This window comes from Chroicocephalus ridibundus, chromosome 1 (assembly GCF_963924245.1).
Source record: "Chroicocephalus ridibundus chromosome 1, bChrRid1.1, whole genome shotgun sequence".
NCBI classification, from domain to species: Eukaryota; Metazoa; Chordata; class Aves; order Charadriiformes; family Laridae; genus Chroicocephalus; species Chroicocephalus ridibundus.
Genome location: NC_086284.1, coordinates 24,619,543 through 24,643,962, shown reverse-complemented (window position 1 = coordinate 24,643,962; position 24,420 = coordinate 24,619,543). Strand labels below are relative to the sequence as shown.

Below are 24,420 nucleotides of genomic sequence, written 5' to 3'. Positions count from 1 at the left end.
GTGCAGCTTGGAGGTGCTTGGAATGCTGAAGGCTTTGCTATGTCTTCCTAAAACAATCTTAGTTAACAAAATAACTAGGAATGCTGTCTAGGAAACAGCTGAATGGAGGCACTCACTTCATTTGATCTGCAAGGGAGGCCGGTGGCTACGCTGTCCTCGTTCCTGCTTGTGTCTTTCTCAGCATCTGGGTCAGGATGTTGCAAGGCCAGACCATCTGCAGGCAGTGCCTCTCTGAAGGGGCTGTCAGGAGACCTGACTTGTTCATGCACATTGCCCTTCCCCAAGGATATCGCCTGTGCCAAGTAGGTAATGCTACTTAAGGGAGTTGAGTAACATAAAATCATCTCAGGCTACTGACCGATGTTCAGGAAAATCCTGGTGTCCTGTATCATCGTCTCTTAGAAACGTTAAACTTTCTGTTTTCCTTGTTTTAAATTCCTCTAAACAAGGCCTAAAGGCCCTTTAGAAGCTTCCAGCCATGTACTTGGCTGGAAGACTAGAGATCTAGTCTCTTCTGAGCAGTTAATGCTGTGGTGTAGTACCAAGTGTTTGTTGTTTTTTAAATATGCACAAAAATTAATTGAATTTGACTTAGAACTGAAGTAAAAATCAGCAGAAACAGTGACAATTTTATTGCAATTTCTGGACTAGCTGTGGTGAGCTGGTCCATGCATCCAGGCCCCACTTCTCCTGAGACAGTGGATGTCAGTAGGTGGGCAGTGGCTGTACCCTGCTGCTGGTTCTTCATGTGCTGTGTGGTGAGGGATGGGCTGGAGGAACAGGCTGCCTTGTGCCCAATTTTAAGAGCAGATCTGGGGCAGAAGGAGGGATTCAGATCTGTGCCACATCCTGTTTGCTGTTTCCCACTCATGTGCTGCTGGCTGAAGTAAAATCAGTTGCTCCCAGAAAGGTTGTTAGTATTTGCTTTTTTTAGAGCTTTCTACTTTTGTTCCCTTCTTACTCATTAATCTTCTGTACTTGAGTTGCAGGACAAAAAGGTTGCATTTCTTTTGGTACTTTGAAAATAATCAACAGCATCGAGTATGAATTGTTCTTGCTAGAACTCTATTAGAAAATCCACTCTTCAGACTTCCTTTGACAAAAAGTGTTAAAGCTGGACGATCTTAAGGTGTTTACCTGATGCTATTGCTGTGTAATCAAATTGCAGCAGAAGAGTTGGTGTCACGACTAAATCTTATTTGAGCAAAGCCAGCAAGTTGATTCAGCAGGCTGGCTTGCATAAAACCAGTTGGATAATTTTGCCACGCTCTCGTCATTTCGTGATCTAATGCTTTGCAGATAGTGGACCCATAGATGAACTATCAGCTGAACAAGTAATAGCTATTCATTTTCCTAGCATTTGAGTGTTAACTTCAGTTTTTGTAACTTTTTGACATGCTCTGCCATTGCTGGTGTTTTGGATAGCTGGCCTGTCACTTAAATTATTGACGGTATTTGATCCTATAGATCTAGCAAGTGTTCAGATCGTAAAGATCTCTCCTTAGGTAGCAGGAATGGTTCCTAGCATCTTGCTTGTTTATCACAAGTGTTTCTTTCCTTGCCTAGTGTATGCCTCTACTTTAGCACTGTAATTGATGGGTTTCAAAAACTGTAATCCAAGGTAAACATTTGTAGTGCTGCTACTGTCCTCTTCTTGAAAGCTAAGCTATGGAGCTCTTACTTTTAGCTTTGGGGCACGAGGGAAAAATACAGTTTCTCACATCTCTTCTGTTCCAGCTCTCCCATCTCTGTTTCTTCCTCTAGTAGCCTTCTGTCTGTGTTTTCCAGGTGCAGGAGCGTCCAGACTCTTGTCCTTCAGGGCATGCTTAGTGTTACCTTTGCTCAGGGTGCTCCTTAGTCTTTGCCTACTCTTGTGGCGGCTGTTAAGCAATTTGGGCACTGTTTTGTCTTAAACACAAGTGTAGTCAGACTTGAGTGACATCTTTCCAGTTGCTTGCTGAAGGGGCTGACTCAGGCAGGAGAACGCTGCCTCGCTGTTGGCTTGCTGGGCTCTGTTTTGTTAGAAGTCCTGAGAGGGCACAGACGGGACTGAGTCCAGGAACAGAGAGGCCAGAACAGCCTGTTGCACCCTGCCTACTCCCTTGGGCAACTGCTGAAGGGCAGGAAGCCTGAACTAATTCCTTAATGAGTCAAAGTGATCTTCTGGGACTATAAAGGAGCTCAGGAGTCCTTATAGCAATCCCAGTTGGATGCAGACAGTCAACAAATGTGCATGTTCCCCGTTTCCAAGAGGCTGTTGGGAAAGAGGTATGGTCATGGGAGTACAGCTTCTATCAGATCCTTTTGAAAACACCTTTGTGTGTTGTTTTATTACCTAGTCAGCCATGGGTAAAAAGGAAAAATATATAATCCAAGGAGTGTGAGTGGCTTCTGATGCTTGTCATGCTTTAAAGGTAGAAGTAAAAATCTCAAAGGGTATTTCAAGACCTGTAAGTTCTCTCATATTTCTCTTCAATACCTGTATTGTGTCTAAATCAAAACCAGGGCTTTAAGAAAACAATTTGGGTTAAAAGCAATCTGCTTCTTAAAAGCTAGTTTTATTACAGAGCTTGCCTGTGCTAATCAGCCACTCTGGAACATTCTCAGCTTCACATGGAGAAACAGATTTGATAGTGCACAAGCACTTAAAAGGAAGACTAATATGACAGGTTGGCTTGTTGCATGCATGGGACTGCCTTGAGTAGCTTTGAGTTTATAGTTTGCTGTTTGGCTTAATGCTCAAAGCAGTTTCCTTTTACTTAAGTACTAGAATAACTTTGGCTATGAACTGACAGCGGTATGGCCTCTGTTATTTACACTAGCATGCAACTGAGCTATTAACTACACAGATGCTAATAGTGATTTTTTTTTTTTTTAAGGGGGATTTTGGAGAGGAAACTGAGAGTGGAAGACTAACAATAATTGAAGCTTTGGCTTTCCCTGGCCCTCTTTTAATTTTATTAGTCTATAGAGAGGAAAATTCTGTCCTTCCAACTTTATTTTGATGTCTTACAGATTGATGTTACCTTATAGGAAAAGGTAAAACCAAACCAACTTCCTTTCCAGACTACAGATGTAATAGACTTGAAAATACTAAATGATTTTTTCATTGTGAACACTATTTTTGGAACGTGCTTCTGTCTGTACTAGCAAGATATTGCAGCATGAGAAAATCATGTTGATGCAATCCTGTCAAATCAATCCTTGTACAAATCAATGTACTCAATACTATGTATTTCCTGTGTATAGCATTCTTTTGGAGAAAATATGGGTTCTGTCATCCAGTCTGTATTTCATTGGCTAGTGGCTAGTGTTCAGTCTTTTATACATGAATAAACATGGATTCTTTACTTGCTAGCAGTGATAAAACTCCTTCACTATAGTCTTGGCTACATTGTTGGCTGCTCTTTCTGTCTCCCTTTCAGGAAAAGTTCTTCTAATCTTGTTGAATCGGGATCGCTGTATTTTATATATGTCAACCAGGGTATAATAATAGTGATAAGATACAAATTACTTCATGTTTTTTAATGCACATAGATATACATACCTACATATGAAAAAGTCAGGACCTCCAAGATCAGGCTCTGTAAAACACCCTACATACATATAATGATAAAATGCCACTGTTGTTTTTTTTCTAGGAGTAAATTATAGGCTCACTTGTATGTCCAAACACCAGTGTCGCTTTCCTGGCTAAATTCTCCTTAGCAGTTTGTGGGCATCTGAGTGTACTAACAACTTAAAACACAGAAGCATGTGGTCAAGACACTGTAACACAAATGCTGTATCTAAAGCAGAAGGTTGTGCTATCTTCTTGATATGAAGATTTACCCAGTGAGCTGAAAGGTTGGCTTTTATCTTTGGGGAAATTACTTTATAGAAACATAAATTCCTTGGAGGTCTAAAAAAGAGCTTGTTCCTGCTCCAGAAAAGCTGGACTGTTATACTGGAAAGAGAAAAAGCAATTGGAACTTGTTTGACAAAAGTAGAAGGAAATAAAAGAAAAAGCCTATTCTGTTGAATGAATTTAATAAAGCTAGAATATCAAAATATAAAGACACTGAGGCATTCTATCTTGTTAGCAAAACTAACGAGACTTCTTCTCTTGGCAGAGTACAGTTGCTTTTAATCATTACACAGATGTGTTAGTGTCCAGAACAAGCATTTCTTTCTTAACCTTTCTGTAGTATGAGATACAAACCATTGTACTTGTACCATAAACTGTTCTGTGGTCTAACATCTAATAAGTATTGAAAGCAAGAGAGAGATTGTCCTACGTAGAGCACTTCTGGAGTAAATGAAAATCATGTAATAAGTCTAATCCTGTTCTTAGTGTGAAGAGAACAGGATTTTAGCTATACTATTTGAAATCCTGAGTCTTCCTAGGGTACACGTGTGTTTCTTGCCAAAGCTTGACATTATTTTTTAATATTTCTAATTGAACAAATGTGGCATTGTCTTTCATAGCATTTGAAGAACATTTGATGATGATGAATTGTCCCTTTGACTGCAGTTGTTTTGTGCAATTGTTTCTTCTGCTGCAAGCTTTGCCCTCTGAGAACCCAAAGATGGGTTGCAAAAGGCTCATGGCTTTCAAGATGGTGCCTTTGGCAGTCGTGTTGCACTGGACGACCACTTAAGATGCAATTCTGTGGGCTGAGAATGCTGAGACTTTTGTCACTTTTCTTGATTTCTGAGAAATAAACTTAGTATTTTAGTGAGGGTTTACAGTGAAGATTGGCATTTTGAAGATGCCACTCCCATAGTCAGTGTCTCTCCCCTTAATATAAGGGAAAAGTACTGTTGCAGGAAATTAGAGGTTTTATTTCAAAAGGCTAGGACCACCACTTCTGGCAGCACACACTGCCATGGTACTGAATCTGCAAGACAGGAGATGATGGGTTAGTGAAGTCCTGAACAAATCAGTTTTACTTTTGGAAAAAGTAAAGTACTTTACATTTGGAAAAAGCCTCTCTTCCCTCGTACTTCTCTCCCTCTCTCCCCTGACCCCCCAGCTCAAGGTTTGCAGGTGGACTTCTTGCTTATTCCTTGATGAAGACACTGCTTTCTTTCACTGTGAGCCTTACTTTTAGCATGCAGCAGTCTGGCATTCTGCATTAGGTTTGACTTGAACACTTAACTATGTACTTTTCAAGTGGTCAGCTGTTTGGTGCTTACTTTATAATGATCTTGAACTACCTGCAATTCTTTATACAGGATATATATTTGAGATGGTACATCTGACTGACTTATTTGGAGATTATTTTTTTCTGTGATCAAACAAAGCTTGTAAAAGATCCTTTTCATTTTTCTTTTTAAATGACATGGAACATGCTTGGAGATAAATGAACTGCTGACAGGACAGAGGTTCCTTCAGGGTAGATTTTCTTCCCTATTTACCAAGTTCCCCGACGGCTGCATAATCAGTTTGTTACAGAACTGAAAACATCCTTGAATAATTATCTACAGCTCTTGTTATAGCTCTTGATGGTCCAATTCATCTGGACTTTCAGCTGCCATTGGAGACCTGAAAGTACTGATATGATCTGTTTATCTAATTTTTAAAGGCAAGATTAGGTCTGTATGTGATAACCTGAGATTTGCTATGCATATTAGGGACTCTTTGTATATAGATGTTTTAGATTACTTGGTTTATGGTGAAGGAATTTCAGGTTGAAGTTAGATTCAAAGCTGTGAAAATGATCCGGGTGAGGCCATCTATTATCTCTAGGTCCTCCATATGATGTTTTTCTTGGCATGGTAGGAGACCATATTCATCAATCAAAACCATGGTGCTATTAAATAAGCAAGTACTGTGTAGAAGCAGTGACAGACATTTGATTGACATGTTTTGGCAATGGGTTCTTGTCTTGCCTTACACTTTTAGTGATATTTGCGCTTGCCGTATAACAATGCTTAATATTTTGTATGTTGTGGCTCTTTAAATGTTATGGTGAGCTTACTCTCATAAATAGGTTGTAAATGAACAGGTGACACTTTGCTGGGATTGTTTGTGTGTAACTCTGCTATCTGAGCTTATGAAATACTTCTGTAAGAGAAATGCTTAGAGTTGCTTGATCAGCTGCTACAGACTCTTGTGGGAAGGTAGATGATGACCATAATAACATCTTTTAGAAAAATTATCTACTCATACCACTCAATTAAATTCAAGTTTCCAGGGACTTTGAGGAATCTTGTTGGGAATAACTTAGAAACTGCAGGTTTGCTGTGTGGTACCTGCAGAAATGGTTTAGAACAGTGTTTCACAGCTATTGTACATACAAGCTCCTGTTCTCACTGGGCTCTGAGAATATTAAATTATTTCGGCACTTCTGTCAGAGGAATCTGGGATTAAATGTTCAGGCTGAAGTTTTGTCAGTCATGCTTATTTTATATTAGAAAGGGAATAGGGGACACTTAATTATACCTTTCAGTCTGTCTTTGGAGGATTCCTTCAAAGTGGTGAAGTCAAGTAATTGAGTGGGACTTACAAGATCAAGTTAGTGTTTTATCAGTACGAAGTGTCATTAGAGTGCTTACATAGCGTGCGTATGTCTTCAAATTGATGTGTGACACAGGCTGAGCACTGCAGTAATACTGAGCGACAGCTATTGATGAGCCTGGCTGTTTGGGGGGTTTTTGTTACTCTGAAAAGAGTAAATTGAAGGTAGTCAGCTGGGATCTGATCTTCTCCGGTGATCCATTTGCTGAATGGTTTTGTGTGTGCATGTTGAATTTGAAGTGAATCATATATTTTTAAGTACTTCTTTAGAAATGCAAAGTAGCGGAGTATTCATAGCTGGAGTCTTTAACTCTCAGATATTCTCTTGGCTTTGGAACTGGGGAGTGTCCTTATATTCTGTTCTTCTTGTAAAGCTAAGGAATGGACAGACTCTTAAAACTGGGGTTTAGAAATGTGTGATTTTGAGGCATCTCTGCATAGCATTGTTTTTAGTGAGCTAAAAATCAAAACAACATCACTGCTAATATTTCTGCTTTTGGCTTTACAAGACCCTTATAGGTGATGGGTTTTCATATGGAGCTGTGCAGTTTGTCTCTTAGCATATTATTGAGATTTTGGTATATAAGTTTTTCTTAGTCATTTTAGTCTAATTTCTCCTCTTGACTCTTCTGCCATAATCCTCATAGCTCCCAATATGACTGCTGTTCCTTCAGACACATTGATCTTGTGAGATGCTTCGAAGTCTCTCATGACTCAAAACTTGTATGAGCATCTGATCGCTAATTCCTGCTTTTCTAGTCCTTTATCCTGGCCTCTTCTAAAAGAAGCTATAGAAAAATGTTTTTTCTATTTCAGGCAACCTTCTGTCATTCACATTCAAATAGGTAAAAAAAAGGACTAGTCCTGCATTACTTGATCTATATGTGCAGCAGCCTCCAGCTTATCTAATGATACCTACATTTGATGGTCTTTCTTCAGCAAAGCTCATTTAAGCAGTATGCGCCCCACCTGATTTTCTCTCCCGTTACACAAGAGGGTCTGATAGTACATATGGACTGAAAGGTCTAGAGCCAAGAACTCCTTACAGCTTTAGAGCTCCAGGAAGAGGAACAAAAAAAGTATGTAGAGCCAAACACTTAAGTTCAGTGGCAGAATAACTTTGAAAACAAAAAATCACAATGTGTAATCTCCTGGGTACACTTCTCACGTCACACCCTGAATGAAACTCCTCTGGAGTTGGACCATGGGAACGAATCTGTAGGTTAACTGTTGCACATTCTTATCTCTTGACCTGAATGCTGCTGCAGTATTTTGAAGTAAAATTGCAGGTATCTTTCTTGCCCCTTTGCGTTGCCACCTCTTGTGCAAACACCCCAGAAAGCTAGAGAAGAACTAGCAACAAATCTTAATCTCATATACAACAGAAACAGCAAATTCCTCTGAGTAATTTTTCATTTATTAAGAGATGATTAAGGTCTGGGGCTACATCATCAGCTATCTGTTTAAAAAAAAAAATCTTTTAACAGTATTGTCTTAAAAGTTTTTAGTGCTGAGCAAGATTAAGGTTCTTTGGAAATGTGTATTGGTGTTACAGAATTGATGCATTGCATTTTAGAGGTAATGTGTTTCACCATAGGTAGCTAAATAGTTCTTATGTAAAGCACAGCACTTTGTGTTTCTGCATGAAGGACATTAATAGATGTAAGCACTTTGTCTTGAATTGTCATCTCACCGTGGTGGTTTGTAATCTGTTAGTCACTATTGGCAAGATGCTTCAAAGTGGAGTATATTCAAAAAACTGGTTTGGAAGTTGACTATAAATGGGAAAGTCTTTAGTTGAGGAGGGACAATCCTTGGCTGAATATTGCTTAGCAGCCAAATGAGTTTGCAGATGCTACCAAGCTGAGAGTCTCCTTGTGCCTGTTGAGATTTTTGGATTAGGTTTTCAAGTGATTTCTTCAGAGAATGAACTGAAAGAAATCAGATACAGTTGAAAAGGAAAGACTCAAGATCCTGTTATTGGACAGGAGGGCTCAACCCCGTGAACACAGGATGGGAAGCAGAAAAGGAGTAGGTGGGTCACAAGCTGAATGTGAATTAAGTGTTATGCTGTGGTGAAAAAGGCAAAAGGCAGGGAAGTATGACAAAAGAATACAGCCTACTCTATTCAACATGTACTGCCTCATCTGTTGCACTGTGTAGCCAGATGGTCAGACTAATGTCCTTTCTGCTGTCAAGTTTGATTTTAATTTTTTTCACACAACTTTAAGGGTAGATGAAAGCAAGGTAGTTTTGTGGATGATCTTATGAACATCCTAATTGTTGAGAAAGTGTGCAAAAGCTTGTCTCAAAATTTTTCTAAGTAGAACATGGAGGTCCATGTTATTGTAGAGTTGATTGTATTAGGCCAAGCATATCCTCAAATTAATAACTAAGTATTTGTAATCCTGCTGATGTCTTGTGTTTCCACTTAACTGGCCATAAACAATGGCTTTTGGATCAGTTTTATGTAAGCAGTTGTCAGAGTGCATCTAGCAAGCATTACTATGTTTGAATTTGTATTTGCATCCACAATCTAAAAGTATGCAGAAACAGTTACAGGATAAGTTGTTTGAAGATAGGTAAGTTGTAAGAAGTCGCAAGAGAGGGGGAGCAGAAGAACCTGACTAACAAATCCTGCAGGTGACCTCTTTCTGTGCACAAGAAGTTGTCTTTACTAGGCTTTGTGCCAATGTACTTTGCACCCTTGCTTATAAGTAGGTCTTCGGAAGTTGCCTGTCTGCTTTCAGAAATTGAAGTTGTTTGCTATCCTAGTTGAGTTTTGTGCAAAACTTGTAAGACTGGCAAAAGTCAGTATCTGTTCTGGAAATAAAGTGGTATTTCTTCCTTGGTTTCAAGAGAGGTTTCAAGGTTAGCGCTTGCACGTGTGCTGTTTATTGTGGAAAGCACTTCCAAGTGACTCTTCTGCCCAACAGGTGTTGCTCTAAATAATTGTATTGTGTTTCACTAGCTTTGGTTTAAACATTAGTTTGTTGTGCCTTTATGTTCATTATCCCTATTCTCCTATAAACTTGCTTCTGCCAGATGTCCTTACAGATCCCTCAGGTACAGCAACTAGACAGTTTGAAGTGAAAGACTTCACCAAACATGTGATGAAGCTTCTAAGTTGCAATTAAGGTAAAGTGGAAAAGTTTCCCATGACGTAGGGCTGGCAGGTGTCACCTTGGATGGGGTAATGCAGTGAAGTCTTTGCTTTTCTGAAGTCCTCCTTGGAAGATTTTTCATTTAACACTGGGGGGGCAGGGGACATGGCTGGTATTTTACTCGAAGCCACTTTTTTCAGCACAGTGAAAGAATCAATACATGTGATTATTAACATTATCTATGCATAGGAGGGAAACAGCAGAAGCCATAAAATGAAAATTCTTGGATTGGTAAAATAGGTTGAGCTGGCACTTCACTGTACTCCAGAACAATGAGTTGGCAGATTGTGTAATTTATATATCATCTCACAGACTTAGTGGTTTGGAAATGAATTATAGGATGATGGAAGCGGTTAACTTGGAAAAATCTTTAAATTGCTGTAGCTAGCAGTACTTACTAAATTTATGATAAATATAGCAACACGTAATATATGGAGTTGACTTAGCTTACAGTTAAACTGATGTGTTAGTTTAACATCTCCTACTGCAGGAGATCTGTTCTGTGAGGATCACTTTGGCTCTTCTGAGATGGAGGAAAGGCCATGCAAGAAGAGTGCATGTGATGTAGATGCCTGAGAAAGCCAGAATGTAAGGGTCATTTAGGCTTAATGAGTGTGTGTGTGTCTTAGAGGTCACAGATCCAGGGGTGAGTAGTTCTCTTCAGCTGAAGAGCTCCTCTTGTCTGTGATGCTACTTGCCATTTAGTTTTCTTCCCAAGACCTCTTGCCTTGTGTGCCACGTATCACCACTCTATGCTTAGAATGAAACACGAGTGTAGTTGCTGCCTAAATGAGGCTTTATTTCTTTCTCCTGCTGTCATCTCAGTGACCTTGAGCATTTCGAGGGAGAGCAGGGGAGGAAGGACTTGATTTGGAGCTGATCATCTTATAGCAGTTGTTCAGTTCTTCTCTGGGTATTAGCTTGTTTGCAAGTTAAATTTCAGGAATGGCTGTTATCCTGCAGAAGTCTTTAGCACTGAAAGTTTTTGCAAGCTCTACTGACTTTTTTCTTTGGCAAGTATCTGATACTGTTGTTCTGTGTTGGACACCAAATTGCCTCATGCACTAACACTTCTTGCTGTAGCATACAAACTCCTCAAGCTCTTGTGAGAGGGAATAGGCTGTATGGTGTGCTGTTGTAAAAAAAAAAAAAAAAAAAAAAAAAAAAACCACCAAAAAAACCCCCCAAAAAACCCCACAACCCCAAAACCAAAAACCCAAACCAACAGAAAACAGCCACAACAAAAAAACACCCAAAGGGTACACAAACAAACCCCCCACAACCCTTAAGGTCTTGTTATATAGCCCATGTAATAACATTTCTAATGTTTTTATTACACTGAGGAGTCAACTCTTGTTTTCAGTGAAGTCGGCAGAGCTCTGATTAACTTAACTCTGATTGAACTGACTTCCAAATGCCTTCTAACCATCAAGTGAAAAGTATTAGTATTTGCTCTGTTAAACTACAAAATAATAGCCTGGGAAATTCCAGAATTTGTATTTAAATAACAACACTGACATAAACAAAGTTGGGCATAGCAGGGTGTTTTTGTGAGGCTTTAGAAAGTGCGAATATATCAACATGCTATTAAAATGCTTTTTAAAGATCCTGAGAGTGCAGTCCAAGGGAAAGACCACACAAACTCGGCTTCGGGATGTTTTCATTTTCTGCCTGTCAACAAATTATACTCTGCTATGGACATTTATAATAGTTTATTAATAATGTTAGTCCATGTTCTGGATGGAAACTATATGCACACACAACAATAAAATCTGAAAGCTTGTTTTAAGACGGTAATGCAACTAAATGCTCTGCTCAGGGTTTGTATTTGTGGTTGTGACTTGTTAAAATGGAAATGGGAAAACAAACAGGAAAAGCAGATGGAGTAGGTTTATTTATGGACTATATCACCATGTCTTGCATTTAACTCAAGCATAGAGACCATAACAACATTAACCCTTAAATGCATTTGTGTGAGTCAAAATTGTTGATATTTTTTTAGAATCAACTCCCCCAACCGTGTCAAATGTGCATAAATGGAATAAAAATAAACGAAAACCTAATTTCCTTAGCTTCCTCAGTTTGAGCTGTGCGGTTGACTTTTAGCAATCTAGCTGATCCTTTTTTAACATTTGTGCTCTGAAACTTTGATTGACTTCGTGGTCCTGTATGAGTGGATTCTTAAGCCCTTGTGAAGCTCTAATTGAACTGATAATGTTGCTCTGATTCAACATACAGTGTAAGCATGTGCATATGTGCTCTACTGGCAAACAAAGAGTTTGTTGGAATAGCCCACTGAATCAGGGCTACTGAACCAATGGACTTGTCAGTTGATGCATGTTCTGACCTTTATGTAAAACTATCTGTATCTTTAATATTTGGTGGAAATTTATCTGGTATGCCAGTACAGTAAGCTCTGGTTGGCAAGCACCTCTCCAGGTTTCCCCAGAGCAGCTGGATGTTCTGTCTATCTAAAGGAAATCTTGAGGGAGGAAAAAACCAAGTTTATTACGGATAAGTGAAATGCTTGCAATATTCTCCTCTGTAATATTTTTGTCAGAACTCCTGACAAGCTTTCCATTTACTCTTGATGGGCACTCAGTAAAAATGGCAGGGATATTCCACAGGTCTGAGTTTATCCGGATACTTTCTTAGGACTACTATTGATTTCTGCTCCATCGTGCTTGCTCTAGTAAAGGATTGATTTATTCTTGCTTGATGTGACTTGAAACTTATCCCTTGATGTCAAACACAAAGTAAAAGCTAGGTATCAAAATAGAGATTTCTACTGGAGTTATTAGTAACGAGTTGCCCAAGGAAGTATATCACTCCCCGTGGTTTCCAAATGTTTGTTCATCTGCTTACTTAAGAAGTCTTTATTATACATCCAGTGAGATTTAGGGCTAATTTCTTTTGCTTAATTGCTCTGGCCTACAGGAGCAGTAGGTTTTCTTTGCTTTAAAACATAGCGTTTGTAAGTAGTTGGAAGAAACAGAAATAATTAATGCTTTTTTTACCGTATAAGCTATTAAATTGTAAGTTAGCCATGCGTATGGAAGACCATATTGAGAGCTTTACAAAATGCTGTTTAAATGAGGTGCCTGATTTGTGATCTTTGATTCATATCTTTTTGAGGTATTATTAACACTGTTAATAATTCTGTGACATCTTGTATGTAAGATGAGTAAGTTCAGTGACCAGGGCATGAATTAGATGTGGCTTATGTATGGCCATGATAATAAGCTATGGAGAGACTAGTAATCTCATCTGATGAGAAACTTCACCTTTTGTAAGTCATTGTGTTGCCATGTGACTCTTTCTTCTGGCCAGCAGATGATGGATATTGAATAACCCTCCTGAACTTGCCCTCAGGTTCTTCTCTGCCTCTGCGGGAGGGAGTGGTTGGGCCCTGGCCTTTCATCTTCCTTTGGGTCAGGTGAAGAAGCAACAGGAAAATGAGGGTGTTTCCTCTGAAGTGCCAGAAGGGCTGGGCAGGGACTGTCTCCCTTGGTTTCAAATAGTCAGAGAAGTTTTAAATAGAGAAGTTTTTAATCATGTGGGTGGATTTGGGAAAAGGATGGGGAGTAATTCTTCATTTGAGATCAAGAAAAAGGTTTGAGCAAGTCTGGGAGGAAGCAGTAAATTAAAAAAAAATTATACTTACTCCAAGATCCTAGAAGCAGGGGTTCTTGGGTTAAAACTCTTACTGATGACATTACCCAAACCGTATCCCTTATACCATCCTTGGGATTTCTGTGAATGTTGTCAATATGTAGTAGTGTTGAAGTAGATAAAACAGCTTTCTTCCCTAAAGACATACGTTTGTTTTCCCTGCACTAGTGTGTAATGGTTTTAGCAGTCATCTACTTCGTGTTAAATTTTTAGGTACAGTGTAAATAAAGCATTCCATGAAATCATAAATTGAATCTCACATGGTTTAACAGGAAAGCAGGGAATGATGCAGTCGTTCTTGTAATGAAGAAGGTGCAAGAAGTAATCTGTCTGAAATGGATGAATTGTGCCACTCTGTTGTACTTTCTAACTTAATCTGTAAATTTGCCTCCAGTTTGGGGCTAGTTTCTTAGAGTGAGTTTGGTTTGACTACCATACCCATGAGAGGGGCGAGAGAAAAGAAATTGTAAAGCTACTTTCATCCTTTGTGTCTTTTTTTTTTTCCTTCCCTTTGTGTGGAAGTGGTCTTATTCTCTTCCCAGCTGTTTTGCCCAGGAAAGCTCAGTTGCTCTGGCTACCTGATCCTCCTCCTCAGCTCAGTAGTGGTGTCTTGACTGCTACCATGTCCTCACCTTCTTCACGATCCAAAATTCATTTACTGTCCAATGTTTCTTGGGGTTTCCTCCTTGCCTACATGCTCTTCTGCATTCTGCTTTACTCTGGAGGAGAGGTGACCTCTTTCCCCTTGCTAACTTTTTGATCCACTTGATGGTAACTGGAGATCAAGGGCTTTCCCATAACAGACTCTGCCCCTGGCTAAGGAGGTCTTTGAGCTGCCAACTGTGGGGGGCCCAGAGGCTCTTCTGGGAGTGCTGGTATATGCTTGGTGTATTCTTGCGCTCATTCTGGATGCTTTTTGCCACAGTCGTGGTCTGGTCTGATTGAGTGTGGCTATTTTTGTCTTTTATTTTACCGGCTTTATTTGTGTGAAACTGATCTAGGCAAACTTCAGAACTTTACACAGCAGATGGCTGGAAATGCTGCCATGTTTAGCGATTTTGAGATACATTTCAGATTTTAACATATTTATCAAGTTTTGTATGAGAAACGTGATTCAAGGCAAGCAAAAATATGTAGCCTCTAGCCGCCGCAGAACACTCCATCTTGCTGCTGGGTGTGCTGTGGTGGCTGGCTGTCTTGACAGAAGTCAGATCAAGTTCACTCAGTATTGCGCATGGAAAACATTTTTAAAATTAAATAATTATTTAATTTGGGAAGCTAGTGTGCTTTTCTGAAACAAGGTGATGATTATTTGAGCTGGAAATAAAAACATAAAGGAAAAAAGTCCTTTACTATAACCTTATGAACGTGGGCATTTAAAGATCGTAGATGTAATCCTGTAGTAGAAACCTTTGTAAAACACATCAACAGAGAGGGAACCCTTTTGTTGCTGTTTATTTCAGTAAAACAGTATTGGAATGGTCAAAGCCCAAAGTAGGGGGGTGGGTTGGGGGTGGGAGAGGTCTTCTGCAGTCTTCTACCATGAGAGAAGCACTGCCTGTGATTCTTTGTCCTGGATGATGCGGAGTAGCTCTTGGGTAGTTTGGCATATTGAATTGATTTACCTCAGCTTCTCTGGGCGCTGTAGTAGTGCCCATCTGGTGGTCTGTTCTGGGTGTCTGTGGCAAGGTGTTGGGGGCTGCAGAGGCCTTGGTGAGGAGAGGCTGGGGCTGCCCCGTGCCTGACATAGCCAGCTCTGCAGGGCACAGCCGAGCCCCGCTGCCAAGATGGTGGCACCTCTGGGAAAGCCTCTTTAAGGAAGGACAAAACGCTGCACAGGTGGTGAGGAGTGTGTGTGTGGCAGGGGGGAAGTGAGAAACAGCCCCGCAAGCACCCAGGTCAGAGGAGTTTCTCATCATTTTATTCACAGAAAAAAAACCCCACCTTGGTATGATGTTTCTGCTCTTTAGAGCGCACAAAACAGCTTGTGAAAGCTTAGATCAAGAAATTAAGAAGCCATGGTACTAGGAAGCTCCTTGTGTGGGTGTTTTCCTATCTTTTTCCCTTCATGTTTGGATGCTGGAGAGATCACTGAAGGAAGTATTTTAGCAATGTAAACTTGTTTACTACTATTTTAGTAGTGTGATATGGATGGAACTGGGGAGCTTTTTGGCTCAGATGTCTCTGATGTGAAAGAGATGCAATTTTAAATATTTCTCTTCCTATCTTCATAAGGGGGTTCATGTATGCAGGCTTCTGTACCTCTTTGGTGATTTGCTCAACTGTGTGCAAAAAGGCCCAACTTCTGTTCTCAGTTAAATGTAGAGAGAGAAACCCAGGCTTCATATCAGTGCTGGCCTTCATTGAGGTGATCTGTTCCTCAGGACCAACAGCTGTGTAGTCCATACGAACTAGTTTGGCTACCTTTCAGTTTTTCTCTCTTTTTAACATCTGCCTGTTAAACTGGAGGCGCAAATAGGAAATACAGCACTTGGCAACAGTTTATGGCTTTGCAGTCCTCTGGAGAAATCTGGATCTATAAACCAACGAATGGGTTGCAATGAGGCATAAATATCACACTGTCATTTTTGACAGCTATAACTCTCTTCTAGTGTTTTTTTTTTCTTGTTTACATATAAAGGAAATATATATATTTTGCTTAGACCAATGCAGACAGATCACAAAAGAAGTACCTTTAAATGTCAATAAGCAGAAGCACGTGTGACAGTTTAGCACAGTTATTCAAAAGTACACAGCTAAGATGAGTGGGAGTGCATTTTCTCCTCTTTTTGGTTAAGATGAGTGGGAGAGAACACTAGACTGGAAAGTGGGTGAGGATTTGCTAAAACAGAAACCAATATTTTTTTTCTGTATGCCACTGATACTTTTTTGAACAAAGGGGAAAAACTGAAAAAATTATATAATCCAGCAGTTAGCGATCATTTGTCACCTGAAAGTGGTGTTTGACTAGTTCTGAAGTCTCTGCTTTTCATGTTCTGCCATCCTATGTCCTCTGCAGCAAGACCACCTCTGTCAAAAAGTGTGCGTACGCTTCAGATCATGAGTGAATTTGTTGCACCATTTATCAGTGGTTAACTCATCTGGAACTGATGGTTAAACTAACCTGCATGGGAATGGAACAGACTGCTTTAAGCATGAATTTCACTGCAGTACGAGGGCTGAAATATTTGGGGTGACAGTGAAACATGAACACTTGACTTATTTAATTTTTTCCCAGCAGCAGCTGTCAGTGAAAATGTTTTTAGGGTAGGGAATACTGTTTGAATAAATAGTAATACTTTGAATGGTGTCAGAAGCCATGAAAGGCATTAGGTTATACCTGCCGTACAGTTGAAGAGGATGTATCACAACTACTGTGGGCACATGCATCATGCAGGGGTGTGTAGTGAAGATGCCACAGTCTGCACTGAAACAAGGCATGTGTTCCTAAGTAAGTGGATGCAGCTTTTCCTGATTTGTGACCCAAATTAATATGTCTTCGTAGGGTCCTGTTAACACACTAGCTCATGTCAGTCCTCGTTTGGGTGTGTGTATACCGTGCTCAGTTGCATAGTCCAGAGATGCCTTGCTGTATTATGGATGCAGTTTTTTATATTAGGAAGAAACGTGATTTCTTTCTGTTTATTCTTCAGGCAACAAGAGCCTCTCTGACTCAACACTGTACCAATTTGGGGGAGTCGCTGGGCAAGGAAAACGATATTGCTCTGATTATTGATGGCCACACACTGAAGTATGCCCTTTCATTTGAAGTCAGGCAGAGCTTTCTGGACTTGGCACTCTCCTGTAAAGCAGTCATTTGTTGCAGGTAAGAAATTCTGGGACTCTTTCTGGTAACAGATGGGCAACGAAGCCTGTGAAACTTTATCTAGTATGTTAACTTTCCTTTCTTGTTTAGAGTGGTCACAGGAAATATAGAAGTAGGGAATGATCTTAAAGGTCCCTTCCAAGCTAGACAATTCTATGATCTCAAGAGGAGGCAAGATGCAGGGATGAACCATTTGATAACATAATTTATTTCTCTGCTGTGGAACCACTATGAAGCGAGGCTGTTCCGTGAGCAGTAAAGGGGGACTGTAGAGAGGTATTCCTCTTATACTACAGACAGGTCTGTAAAAGCATTCATAAGGCTGACTGACAGGCCAAGTTTAAGATTTCAGTTCTTTCTGTCCTAAGGGATGCTCTACAGTGTGGAAGTAGAGCTTGCACACTTTTGAGGTGAGCATTCAATCAGCTGCATGTTCCCTCCTGGTGGTAGAATTCTTCTAGCTCTCGGAAGCAGTCTTATAAGTATGCTGGAAAGCAGCTTGGGTAGTAGCTCCTTTTCGTGCTCCTATGGAGAAGGAAGGGATTCCTTCAAAATAGAAATAAGCGTCATCTAATAATGCAATTCCCTCTGCCACAGTCAGTCCCAACTGAGTCCCATCTCTTTTATAAAACAGTGAAAGATCATGAGAAAACATGATGCCTGATTGCTTGATTATAGTAGACACTGAGGAGGAGTGGTATGGGTGTGTTCATTTGTAAGCAATAGGAATTGGGTAGCAAGAAGTTTGTGTGACTGTTCAGTTCAGCTCTAGAGAAGGGGGCAGGTAAATCTGGATAAATTTACGTTGTCTTGACTTACCAGTTATGTATGCTGTGCAAGAATGTGCGTAATGGTGCAATTTGCCTTATTTTGAGTGTTAGAGTACCACTTGCTTGTGGATTTAGTCATACACAGATGTGGTCTCATGTCATGACTACTTCAGAAAAAAGGAAATAGGAGCCCCAAGGAAATGAAAAACAAAAGCTGGCCTGCTCTACTTTCTGCATAGCAGGAAGGCTGCATCATTTTTAACTCTGAAAGATTATGCAGCTTTGAGGACTGCGTATTTGTGCTTGTTGCTGGTATTTGGGGAGAACTGTGACCTTGAAGGGATTGCTGGTTTAGATGGACAGGAAGTTTTACCTGCATCCTAGAAGCAAGACCTGCTTTGTGGGGAATGACTACGTGGAGTCCTTGTACTACTGTTTTGCATCCTTACTTACGTTTTATAGGTGCATACTAGCATACAAATATTGCATGTCAAAAGCAATTGCAGTCCATGCACCTGAAATAGATGAACCCATTGGCTTCTTTGATCCCTTGACTAGTTTCTTCCCAAGTGCTGGGACTTTTGGACTGGTGTACTGCAGGGTGCAATACTGGGGCTACTTCTTCAATGTCTTCATTAATGACCTGACAATCAGATGAAGGATGTCCTCAAGAGGTTTACAGATGATACAAGACTGGGACAAGTGGCTGACACACACCAGATGGTTGTGCAGACATTCTGAGAGACCTTGACAGGCTGAAGAACTGAGAGAGAATTCTTGTGACGCTCAAGAAGGGGAAATGCAAAGTCCTGTACCTGGGGAGTTATAGCCCTGTGTACCAGTAAACGCTGGGGCTAGAAAGCAGCTTTGTCCAGAAGGACCTTAGGGTCCTGGTGGACAAGGTAACCATGAGCCAGCAATGCACCCTAGCTGCAAAAAACCCAAAAAAACCAAACCAAAACAAAAAAAAACCCACAAAAACCAAAGGCCAACAGCATCCTGGGCTGCGTTTTGAAGAGCATTGCCAGCAGGTTGAGGGAGGTGATCGTTCTCCACTCAGCACTGGTGAGGTTGCATCTGGAATACTGCATCCACTTCTGGGATCCCCGATATAAGATACAAACATCTTTAATGGAAAGAGTCCAGTGCAGGGTCACAAAGATAATTAGGGGACTGGAGTATCTTTCATACAAGAAGAGGCTGAGAGCTGGGATTGTTCAGCCCAGCGAAGAGAAGGCTCAGAGGGATTCTTATTAATTTGTACAAATATTTAGTAGGAGTGAATGAAGATGAGGGAGCCAGGCTCTTCTTTGTCGTGCATAGTGACAGGACAAGATGCAACAACACATGAACATCTATCTGAAGACAAAACCCCCACTGTTTTACTGTGAGGACGGTCAAACACTGAAATGGATTTCCCAGAGACGTGGTGGAGTCTCTTTCCTTAGAGTTGTGGAAAACCCGACTGCATAGCGTGGTGCTGGACAACCTGCTCTAGCTGACCTTGCTTTAGCCAGGGGCATTGGACTAACTGATTTCCAGCAGTCCCTTTCCAACCTGGGTGATTCTAGGATTCTGTGACTGGGGACAATGTCTCTTCCCCCCCCTCCCCCCCAGATGGGGCTCTTTGTCCTTTTCTCAAGTCCTGTTCTAAATGGTTGTCAACTGCAGTGACTTTCCTAAATCAGTTCTTCAGTAGCATTTTTTTGCTACTGTCAGCTACTACTTATTGATTTTATATTTTTCGGGTTGGGGGTGGTGGTGGAGGGTGTCTCACTTTAGAGCTGTTTCATGGCAGCGAACAAGAGTGTTCTACAAGAGGGAGCTCACACAATTGCAGCAATCTTGTCTTGAATGCAAGAGGCCCAGATGTAGGGCCAGTAAGAAGGTCAGTGTTCCCTCCTTTGTGCAGTTATCTTGGGCTTAGAGAGTACCAAGTGCCCAGGAAGGGAACTGACCCGGCATTGTAGACTTACACTGTTGTGTTTGTGGGGAAGTTAACAAACATTGAGCAAACCAAGTTCTTACTTTCATACTCTGTGACAATGCTTTGGTAGAGAGATCCTTCCAAGGCAGGTTTTTTGGTTTATTTCTCAAAGATTTGACAAGCTAGGTCAAAGACCTATGTAGCTGAAACAAATAATGAACTGTAAATTATTAAAGTTATGCTACATAAATATATGTAATTAACTGAAGTTAATGAATGGTCCTGTTTTTCAGAGATGTGTAATAATAAACATTTTCTCTCACATTATTTCATGACTAAGCCAAGAACAGCTTTAATTATTAGTGAATTAGCAAATTGAGGAACAATGCACAAAAAATACCGTAAAGTGTAAATCAAAGGGGAGAAGATGATGTAATTTCATAGGCTTAAAAAGAGGAATGAAAATAACTGAGTTTAAAATCCCCAGAGAGAAAGAGGAATGCCTTTAATAGCCTTTAAGGCTTTACAGGAACCTTCCATTTACTTGCCAGGTGCTTGATACTGAAGAAAGAAAAACATTATTTTTTTTTCTACTCTGGGCTGTTTTAAATGGTACTCTGTGTGTCAAATAAGACAGTGCACTTAAAACTTTTTCCTGTGAAGTTTAAAATGTAGTTGGCATAGCAAGAGGAAATTTCAAATTAAACAGTTAGTCTTCAAACAAAAATGTTAATTGGGAGGGGAATCTGGGTCTTAAAACTTAGCAGTATGATGTTTAACCACTCTAGGAGGAGTTCTGTTGCTATTCTCAACATAGCATAAATTCGTGGGACTGAATATGTCATAAATATAGTACAACATTTTCATCTCCTCTGGGGAGTTTCAGCTGCATTTGCCATTCAAAGATTACTTTTTTTTAAAAAAAAATATACTTAAGATACACTGTATATTCATTTGCTGGGCTTTAGGCATAAACTGTAGTTGAACTTGTTTCTCAGGGGTAATTTCTTAAAATGAAACTGTAGTAAAACTGGCCTCATTTTGCATTAAGAGGGAGAGATGGTATCTTCTGATGGGGTTAAGTTCCCCCACTGTTACAGTGTCTCTAACAGGCAGCTGGCACAGGGGAGGAAAATACACCCCTCGGGAGACTTTGAAGCTTGCAAAATCAAACCAAACCAAAAGCCTTGTTTGTTAAAAGTTTTTCCGGAGACTGACAGATGTTATTATCTTCCCTCACATTGACTGGGATGTCAGTGTGTTAAGAGAAAGCAAAACTTACTTTTCAGTGGAAGTAAATGTTGTTTGGAAGGCAGTTGAACTCATGACTTCATTTATGAGATCTGAGCTGTTGATTGCCTGCCTGGTTTTCAACTGTTCCTTTAAAGGACCTGGTTTTATTGATGTTTTGTGAGAGCAGCAAAATGTTAAGGCCTAGGTAGAAGTGAGATATATATATTTTTAACAACAAAATGGAGTTTTATAATTAATCTAGTGTTTATACCTCTTAGAAAGCTAGTTTGCACAGCAGATTGCTGGTTTTGCCTTTAAATATAAAAGTAGCAGAGAAGTATGTAACTTGCACGTTAGGCAGGATATTTAGCTCTCTACTGAAGACTTGCCTTGAATTGAAATATGTAGTGTTTCGGGAATACTTTTTCAAGACTTCATATGCTTTGGGAATGTTTTTTTTGTTGTTGAATAGAACTTTTCTGTAGGTGACAGTGACCCTACCTTTGTATGGGTTTAGTGCCGTATTAACAAGACTTGCATCAGGAAGAAGCTACTCATTGGCATTTTATAGATTAAATAATTCCAAGCAGCTTATTACTTCAATACTTGCAAATAATTGTTGGACAGCAGAAGTAGTCCTTCCTTTGACTTCTTTTACAGATGTAAGCACAATGAGGCAGGCATCTCCAGAGAGATGCGTGGCATGAGGCTGGGACAACATCCCTCATTGGGCTGCTTCAGGGTGGTTTTTTGCTCTTTTGTTTATATTATTGACCATTTCTGCAATACTGCTTAAGGTAATGGGATGTTGTTTGAGTGGAGTATTACTCTTTCCACATGTGTATCTGCAGAGCAAGAATGTTAAACTGAGCTTTTGCACTTGGATCCTGCAGCCCTTTTCAACTGAGAGAACAGTGAGTTGATGCCCTTTGGGAGAGTTTGGGACTTTGTAGCAAAAGAAACACACACACACACCACCACCACCCTGTCTTGAGCTTTTCAGAGCTACTGTTTGGAACTTCTGTATTCATAAATGGAGATCATCAGCTGGGATGAGGTGTTTGGATGGTAATCACTTGCCTCAAACATCCGTTGTGTATAATTTGGAGGAGCAGAGGCTAGTTTTGTTTAGCTATTTCATAGCAAGTTGTGAAAAGTTGCTTGTCCAGGGAAATCCCGTTGCTCTATTCTGTCCCTCTAAAAAGACACTGATGCTTCACTGGATCTGATGACATACCTCCTGCTTAAAGGTAACGAAGTTGCTTTGACCAGCCTCTTTTCCTACACTTATTGCATATTAGAACACCTCCTCTCCTTCATGTTGTGTGGTTTTTTTCAATGCAGTATTCATCTGCTGCTACTGTTCATGTTGTGCTGGTGGAACTTGGTAGAGCCATGGGGAATTCAATGAAGCTATGATGACTTCATCAGCCTGTAGCCTGTTCTATTAGTAAAATATCAAAATGTCTGTTTTGAGCAGTTTATTTTTACTGAGATTTTATCTTGTTGCTGGGTTTTGGCTTGGGACAAAGTTCAGGCAACAGGAACACCAAGAAAAAAAGTCTCAATTGCTGTACAATCTGACAGCTTTTCTGCCTTGCTTTCATCAGATGTCCTGTTCTGCAGAGATCTATAAAGTGGTGTAGCATGAACAGAAATTGAGGAAATCCAGCAACAGCTATTTCAATGGACTCTGCTGTTTGCACAGGGGCACTTGCCTTTTCAGAGCTACAAGATCAGCATCATTTTACTAGCTTTTAGGCGTGAAGGATGTGCAATTGTTGCTCAGTATCTGAGTGTTGACTGCAGGACTTCTGCCCAGCCTCACCAACTAACTTTGTTAGGTGATTGTGACGCAAACTATTGCTTTCAGTACCTTAAGCAATAGTGGAGCTGTAGCAATAATGGTTAGAAACCGAGAAAAGTGGTAAATAAGCCCAGAAAATGCATATTTTTTTTTAAACAACCTTCCAAGGACAACAAAACCCCCTGCCTGTTTCCCGGCTTGTATTGCTATTTCAAATAGTATGTAGAGTGGGTGGGGTGAGGATGTGAGCTCTGAGAATAGACGCTAAATGTTCTGAAATGAACTTACCCGTTGACTAGTGTCTGCTCAGGTGTTGAAAGGGAAGAGATTCAATGAATTAAAAGCAGAAAGTGTGAGAAGGGAAGGAAGAAAGCAGCCTATGGAAAGTACCTCTTGTTAATTGTTAGTGTCACTTCGTCAGCTAGGTAATGAGAAGAGAGATGAGGAGATAGAAAAGTTGTCTCAGCATTGAGTTGTAAGGCCATAGCTTAGATGTTTCTGGTCTTCCATCATCATTTGGAGGAGACATTAATAATATAGCTCACGAACATCTGGAATACCTCTTAAGTATTTATGCCCCTAAGTCTCATATTGTTGCTGGTGTTCGTATTTGACAAAGTGATTATTCTGTGCTCTAGTTCAGAATGTATTTATTAAATCAAAAAAGTACCTTGTTGCCTTTCATTAGATAAGATCCGCTTTCTTGTGTCAGAAAATTGCAACACAATTCTGATTAAGAGCATGCAAACCAATTCTAACATTAATTAGTCCCAAAGAAAATTATGGATGTGTTGCATCTTCCTGTATGTACATCTTATGTTTTCCCTCATCTGTCACCTACCAAATTATCAATGCTCATTCTCTTGTTCTATTTCTGACAACTTATGACAGCAGTATTCATCTCATGACTTTGAAAACTGTGAGGGAAGAACCATTCTGGCAGCTTTAATGTTTGTAGATAATTGGAGTGGGAGGGAGGTTTTCGGTTGCAGCATGATGTGGTGCTCTCTGCACTCTTGAATAAAGAATACTCACAGATGATTAGAAATGATTGCCTAAACTGTCCAGTGTGTATGTAAAGCAATCTTGGGACTCTGTCTTATGATTACTCTTCCTAAAAGCTTATTGGCTGCTTTGCAAGAGCTAAGTAAACTTGCAAAATGCCACCAATTCTGTGTTGGAAAGCCAATATAAGCAAACTTTGAAAAAGCTGGTCTTAAAAATTTTGGTAATTATCTTGTCCTTTCAGTGTCAGAGTGAGTTTCTGCTGAATGTTCTGGCTTCTGTTTGTTCTTGTTAATTGGTGTCCTGAGCTATGAATGTTCCTGAGCTTTACTCTCACTAGTTTAAATCATTCAAACACATAGCTAGTGTTTAAAGGGGAAAAAAGAATTACTATTAATTACAGTCACTTGTCTGGTCAACTAAGAACCCGAAAAACAAAGACTTGACTCTAGTCCCAAGTGTGTGAATGTTTCTCCAAAACATTGCTTTATTAATTAGATGCATAAACTAAGGT

At 40.1% G+C, this 24,420-nt stretch overlaps 1 protein-coding gene across 4 annotated transcripts in view; it reads left to right on the top strand.

Moving 5' to 3' along the window:
- The window catches only part of ATP8A2 (ATPase phospholipid transporting 8A2), a 353,486-nt gene that overhangs the window by 126,242 nt on the left and 202,824 nt on the right, over positions 1 to 24,420 (top strand). For all 4 annotated transcript variants that reach the window (XM_063331450.1, XM_063331475.1, XM_063331458.1 and 1 more), the window contains exon 25: positions 16,992 to 17,164. In XM_063331450.1, the coding sequence (XP_063187520.1) occupies positions 16,992 to 17,164 (173 nt within the window). The remainder of the gene's footprint in view (positions 1 to 16,991; positions 17,165 to 24,420) is intronic.